At 57.8% G+C, this 7175-nt stretch overlaps 1 protein-coding gene across 1 annotated transcript in view; it reads left to right on the top strand.

The window, feature by feature from the left end:
- The window catches only part of MARCHF10 (membrane associated ring-CH-type finger 10), a 99005-nt gene extending 96681 nt beyond the window's left edge, over positions 1–2324 (top strand). Inside the window, exon 11 of the mRNA XM_004707530.2 lies at positions 2293–2324. Within this exon, the coding sequence (XP_004707587.1) occupies positions 2293–2324 (32 nt within the window). The remainder of the gene's footprint in view (positions 1–2292) is intronic.
- The last annotated feature ends 4851 nt before the right edge of the window (positions 2325–7175 follow it).

The raw sequence follows: 7175 nt of genomic DNA, 5'->3' as shown, positions 1-7175 counted from the left end.
GGGGACAGCCCCAAGTACAGATTCCTGGGCCCCTCGCGGAGTTTCTGATTCAGGTCTCAGGGGCTCCCCCTGGAATCCTCTTTTCTACAGAGGGGTCCCTGGTGGTTTTGGTGCAGTCAGACACTCTTTAGAAACCCCCAAAAGATGGGCCTGGGGACCAAGCTGCATCCGCCTCCCCCCACCCACCTCCTGTCACAGGGTGAGGCCGGGGGAACCCCGAGAGCCCAGTTCCCTATAAGGTGGGCCCGAAGCCCTGCCAACCAGCTGGCTGCCCGTTTTCAGAGAGAATGTGTGGAGGGGGCCCTTCCCTCAGTTCACAGCAGGAGACCCCTGAGCCCCTGTCTGGGGTGTGGCCATGGGGTCAGCGGAGTCTGGAGAGGGCCCAGTGCCCCTGGAGCCCTCACAAGGCCGCAGAGCCTGCGGGTGACCGTCCCCAATCCCAAACAGTATGGCCGGGCAGAGTCCCCAAGCCTCAGCCAGGGAGGGAGCCTGTGAGGCTCCGAAGGACCTTTGTGTCCCAGGCCTGCCTGCCCCCAACACTGGGTGCCTCTGCCCCCCCGCCAGAAGGCGCCCATCTTGACCTGGACTGAGTGTAGCTGGTCCCCAACACCTCCACCCCCATCTGGTGAGGTCGGTGCTTGGTGCCTTCGGTGGGCAGGGGCGACCCCTGGTGCCCATAATGCGCCGGTGCCTCCCATGTCTCCAAGCCACAAGCCAGACGCAGGCAGGCTTCGCCGCGGACTCCCCCCTGCCCCCCGCAGGGGACTATAGGGTCCTGGCTGCAGGGTGGGGAAAGGGTACCCTGCCCCCTCCGTACAGCCCCAGGAGAGCCAGGTCCCTGAGGGCAGAAGAAGGGCACCCAGGGGGCATGGGAAGGACTCGGTGAGGTGCGGGCTCTCGGGGGAGGGCATGGGAAGCCCAAGGGCCAAACAAATCCCCTGCCCTGCACTGCTGTCCCCATCACTGACAGTTGGGCCATTCAGAGGCCACCCTCTACTGATAGCTAGGGACCTGCTGGTGGTCCCCTCCCCACCCCCCAGCTTGCCCCCGGCAGTGCAGGCCCAGACCCTTGACACCTGTCCCAGCCTGCACACGCCACACGCTGGTGGGCCCACCCAGGCAGGGGGGGACCCAGAGAAGGAGCTTCCTGGCACGCAGTCAGAGACTCAGGCTGGCTTCTTGCCAGGCCCTTTATCGAAGCAGAGCCCTAAGCCTCCCCCACCCCACCCCTGGGCCACCCTCTCCTTTGGTCTCCACGAGCCTGGCATGACTCACCTAGTTAGTAGCACTTTGCTAAGTGGGGCTGCCAGAGCTGAGTCACAGCTGCCACCTGGTTGGGTGGGGAACACAGGGTGTGGAAAGGTAAGCCAGTGAGGCACACCAGGTGAGATGCCTGCCAGGCTCTCTGAGGCCCAGGTGTCCTGCCCACCAGCTCAGCCCGCAGCCGCACAAATAACCGCAAGTGACCTCCAGTGGCCAGAGGCCCCCTGTGTGTGTCCCAGGGCTGACAACTGTCTCGTGACTCTGCCCCCCAATGAGCATAAAGGACCCTTTGCCATGACCAAGCCCAAAGCCAGGGGGGAGGGGAAGAGCAATCCTTCCAAGATCCGGGTGCTGGGCAGCCTGGCACCTCCAGGCCAAACCAGGCCCAGGGCAGCATCGTCAAGGACAGCTAGCATAGGGTGGGCAATGCCCAGCTGGGGTAGCTGGTGGGGCTTCCTGGAGACACTGACAGGAAAGAGAAGGTTCAGGTAGGAGTGGGGTGTCATGGGCTCCTACACCCTGCTTGCCTCTGTCAAGAGGCTTCTAAGTGGTCAGGAAACACCATATTCCCCCTAGAACTGCACGCTGTCACTCCATCCGCGCCCGACCGCCATGCTGCCCCTTACCTGTATGTGTCCCTCTGCCTCCGTCCACTGGTTCTCTGAAAGACTTCTTGGAAACCTGGCTCAGCGCCTCCCTCCCCTGGCAAAGTCAGGAGATTGTGTGTGTGTGTGTGTGTGTGTGTGTGTGTGTGTTGGGGGGCAGGGGGGAGGATCACCCGGCTCTTCTACTTACTCAGCCTGTGATGTGCACAGGCACCAGGTGGGATAGGCAGGTGGGGAACCACTCAGAGGCTCCCTTTGAGAGGGGCTTAGCCTGCACCCAGCCCAAGGATTCCCCACACTGGTCCAGGCACTGGCTCCTGGAGCCGGGGTGGGAGCCGGAGGGACCAGCGATGCCAAGTCCTTGCACGGCAAATCCCACGGCCCCCTGTGGCTGCCCAGCCTGAGAGACCCTCTCACTTCCCAGGTGCCGAGGTGGGAGATGAAAACGGCGTTTAGGGTCATCTAGCCAAGGGGCTGGCCGCAGAGACCTCTGCCCCAGGCCACCACGTCTGCATCCCCACTGCCTCCTTTCCCCTCCTCTTGACTGAAACTGGAGCCAGTGGCTGGCAGTGAGCATTATACCGCACGTGACTCTCTGGGGGGGTACCTGCTTGGGCAGCAGCCACCAGTTGGGTCCCAGACAGCACAGGCCAAGCAGCCCAGGTTGTTAGGCCACCAGCAGGCGACCCTGCTGCTGCCCCTCAGCCCTGGAGCCCAAGGCGACCCCCAGCCCTGGCAGGCCGAAAGGCCCTGGGTGCCCACTTAGGCCTCATTTCACCCACGTGGCGCTGAGCCACTGATTCAGTAAACGGACTTTTTGCCCAGCTTTGTCTTCTGTTCCTTTTCAATCTCTTTGAATAAAGTCTTTGGGCTTCACGGTCTCCTCCCCCACCAGCTCCCCACCACTGTGGGGACACATCTGGGGTCCCCCCACGGCTGGACCTGCCTGGCTGTGCCCCGGAAGCGCTTCTGGGACATGCTGTGTGCCCACCCCCCACTTCTCCACGATGCCCTGTGGTGGGTGCCGTATTCCACGGAGCAGGTCTGGTGAGGAAAGAGAAGTGTGTGTGTCAGGGACAGAGGCAGAGATACGCAGACAGGAAGGTCAAACGAAACAACACGGAAAGACGGGGGAACTAGCTACTGAGATGAGACGTCAAAACCAGCGGGTGCTCAGAGAAAGAGGCCTGACAGAGAGGAACGCGTAAATTGGTGATTGTGACTGTGGTCAATGTTCCACTGAGACGGAATTTCTAGAAAAGGCGGAACTGAAGATCAGTGGTTGCTCAGGACTGGGCTAGACACAGACCTGGGACTCTGGGGGTCATGAGGGCATTCTAAAGCTGGCTGATGTCTTAGGTTTACACGGTGAGAGACAAGCCTGAGCCACCGGGTGCTTATGCCTGTCCACTCCGCTTCTGGATCAGGGAGGGACAGCGGAGCAGAGTCACCCCAGGGAGGACATGGGATTTCTTTCTCTTCCTTGTGCCTCTGGATGTGGGGACAAGAGCACCCACCTCTTGGACGAGTGGGAGGGTTAAGTGGGTTAATAATACGTGTGAACAAGTACTCCCCCCAACACAAGAACACTTTGTTCTAATAATTCGGCAATCTGAGATGCTCACCTGCCTGGCATGATCGCTGAAGACAATGGGTGCACAAGAAAATGTGGTGAAAGCGAGTGGTGCTGGGCTACCAAAAGATATAGCACCTGAAGCCTTAAAGACCTGAAGATAAACAAGCAGCCATCTAGCTGAGAGACAACAAAACCCACACGGAAGAAGCACACCAGCTTGCCCCTACACGATCGCTGATGACAAAGGGGGTGCATTAGCAAAAGTGGTGAAGAAAGCAGATGGTGCCCGGCCATCAAATGATACAGCACCTGGGGTCTTAAAGGCTTGAAGACAAACAGGCAGCCATCTAGCTAAGAAACAACAAAACCCACAAGGAAGAAGCACACCAGCCTACCCCGACACGAATGCTGAAGACAAAGCGAGTACATAAGCAAATGTGGTGAAGAAAGCTGATGGTGCCAAGCTGTCAAATTACACAGAATCTGGGGTCCCACATGCCGGAAGATAACTGAGGCCATCTAACTGAGAAACAACAAAGCCCACATGGAAGAAGCACACCAGCCTGTAAGATGACAAGGCGGCAAAGGGGTCAGGTATCAGGATCAAAGACAAAAAAATAATAACAACATTGTGAATGAGGGGGGGTGCAGAGTGGGGACCCAGGGCCCATCCGGGGGAAATTGGACATCCCCTTGCAGAAGGGCTGCGGGGAGGAGAGGAGCAAATCAGAGTGCAGTGTAGCAACAATGAAATATGCAATTTTCCTCTAGTTCTTAAATGCTTCCTCCACCCCACTACCATGATCCCAATTCTACCTTACATATCCGGCTGGGCGGGAGGAGGTGCACTGGCACAGATAGGAACTGGAAATACAGTGAACCCAGGACAGATGAACCCCCCAGGACCAGTGGAGAGAGAGGCAATGGCAGTAGGGTGGAGGGAAGGTGAGGGAGAAAGGGGGAACAGATGACAAGGCCTACATATGACCTCCTCCCTGGGGGGACGGACAGTGGAGAAGTGGGTGTGGGAGACATGGATGGTGTAAGATATGATAAAATAATAATTTATAAATTATCAAGCGGGAGGGGGGAGTGGGGAGGGAGGGGGAAAATGAGGAGCTGACACCAAGGGCTCAAGTGGAAAGCGGGTGCTGTGAGAATGATGATGGCAACATATGTACTAATGTGCTGGACACAAATGACGTCATGTACGGATTGTGATTAGTATGAGCCCCTAATAAAATGATTATTTAAAAATAAATAATACACGTGAAGCAGAAGGGAACCCCACATATGAAATGCTCAGTGAACATGATGGTGGTGGGCGCTCTCACCGAGGCACACAATGGGTCTCACAAGGGTCAAGATGCTGTCTAGGGTTACCTAAACCACAGAGGCACAGAGAACAACATCCCTGCACACACACACACACACACACACACACACCAGCAGAAAGGTAAGATGACCGGGAGCAGATGACAGCCCCACCCCTCACCCCCCTACAACTTGGGAACATGGCAGTGCCTGGGGAAGGGGCAAATAGGCCCAGGCCAAGGACCCTCCCTCCCGGCCACTGTTTCCGAGTTCTGCCTTTAGCCCATCTAGAAAGAGCCTGCAGGTGGCCTGAAGCCACAATGCCCGCTCGGAGTTCCTGTCCAACAGGAAATGTCTGCTTGCTGCTTTATGCCTTTCTCCAGGGCTGGCATCCTGCCCGCTTTTCTGGGCGAGGGAGAATGGAAATCCAAACCTCAGACAGCACTGACCCTGGTGGGAGTGAAGATGTGATGCCAGTATTTTCCTGAAGCCTCTTGGCAGCCCAGGCCCTGAGATAACGAAAATCAGGCCAGGCCTGAACATCTGGGCACATTCGACCCCCACTCGGCCCCTCCTCATTTCCTTGATCTCCCTTCCACCTTCCTCCCTTTTCCTCCCATCCGCTCCTCCCGGGTGACGTACTTCTCTGCCCGTCCCTGCCACGGACTCAGCTAGCCGCACTAAAGCGGTTTGGCAAGACCACGGGGCTCCATGCCAGCACAGCCATGTGGCGTGGCTGGCCGGCTGCTCACCCCTGCGGCCTCACAGCGCTGCCCACTGGGCCAGGCCAGCTCGGCCAGGACTCCTGGGAGGAGGCCATCACTGGCTTGACAAGAAGAGGTTGTGTTCAGGCCTGCCCAGCTTTTCTGGAAGGCTGCCCCATCCTCCAACTCATTCATGGATTCCCAGAGGGGAGGTTAGGGGCCATGCCTGGCGCACAGTGCCTTGGCCTTAGGACACCTCTGCCGGCAAAACGCCTGGCAGCCTGAGCAGGTGCCTAACCTCTGCGGCACCAGGAGAGCCCACCAGACCAGCGCTGTCCTGGAGCTGGAGGGAAAAGGCCTGGGCCCAGAAGCTCCCACCTCGAGGTGGGCATGAGCCCCTAGGTGGGAGCGAGGGCAAACAGTGGTTTAAATCTCTCGACTGGCGCTGGCCCTCGCCCCCTCAGCAGCTCTCAGCTCTGCGGTCACAGCGTCCAAGGCGCTCACTGCTCCAGCGTGGCTCCCAGGGGCCTGGTCAAGGGGTCCTTAATCCACAAAGGGAGACATTCCTGGCCACAATGTAGCCAGCACACCTCGGGACAGTGTCTGAGGAGGGGCACCGAGGTCAACTGTTGACAAGTTCACAGGGCTCATATTGTTCTCGAGCACGGCCATCTACGGCGCAGCTGCTGGTCTCTCCAGGACCAGAGGAAAAGCCAGACAGCTGGAAACAATTAGTCCAATGCGCTGAAACAAAGCCGGTTCTGGCCCACAGTGACCCTAGATCACGAGCAGAGACCAGAACAAAATAGATGGTTCCCAGCTACTGCCGCCCACGGCTCTGGAAAGGATCCCATGACGAGATCCTAGGTACAGTGGGAGAAAATTGTGGCACTGAACCTGAAATCCTAAAGGAGAGCAGGCTTTCTGGTCGGCCATGGTGGAGCCCCCATGGCCACGGCCCTCAGTCACCCTTCAAGCCAGGAACTCAACTAACTCCCCCCACCACCCTAGTCATCATCACTGGCGCTCAGAAGGGCAGCATTTATCCAAGGATGGTGAGGAAATCAGGATGGGATGCAGGAAAACCAAGGGAGGAGCTGGGATAAGTGGCAGTGCGTTGAGGGAATTATAATGGCCTAGATGCAAAGGAGAGGTAGGGATTGATGGATGTAAACCTGGTCCTCCGCTCACCCAATTCTTTATTAAAAGTTAAAGGGAAACTAAAGATCTGCCGAGGTTCTTGGGGGGAGGGGGTGCTGCGGTGGGCTCCGAGCCGGAGCTGGGGCTTGGCTGCGGCCTGGGACTCACAACAGCAGCCCCCGAGCTCCCCCTAGGGGCGCCCTTGCTCAGGAAACAGCACCCCTTCAGCACCACATCCAGTCTCGCTGGGGCAGCAGCTCTGGATGTACTTGCCTGTATTTTCACATGGAAACACTGGCAAGATATCAAAGAAACTGACCAACGTAGTCGGGGCAGAAAGGAGCAGGATGGTGGGGGACAAGTGGGGAGCAAGACTTGTCAGGGTGTCATTTTTACACACACACACACACAAGTGGGGAGCAAGACTTGTCAGGGTGTCATTTTTACACACACGCACGCACGCACACATGCTAAATACACCACAGCTGTCCTGATCCTAACCGTAGAAACTTATCCCCCCAAAATGAACACACACACACACACACACACACACACACACACACACACACACAC

This window comes from Echinops telfairi, unplaced genomic scaffold (assembly GCF_000313985.2).
Source record: "Echinops telfairi isolate 266 unplaced genomic scaffold, ASM31398v2 ScPeMD7_7458;HRSCAF=8496, whole genome shotgun sequence".
NCBI lineage: Eukaryota > Metazoa > Chordata > Mammalia > Afrosoricida > Tenrecidae > Echinops > Echinops telfairi.
This window is presented reverse-complemented; position numbering and strand designations above follow the sequence as displayed.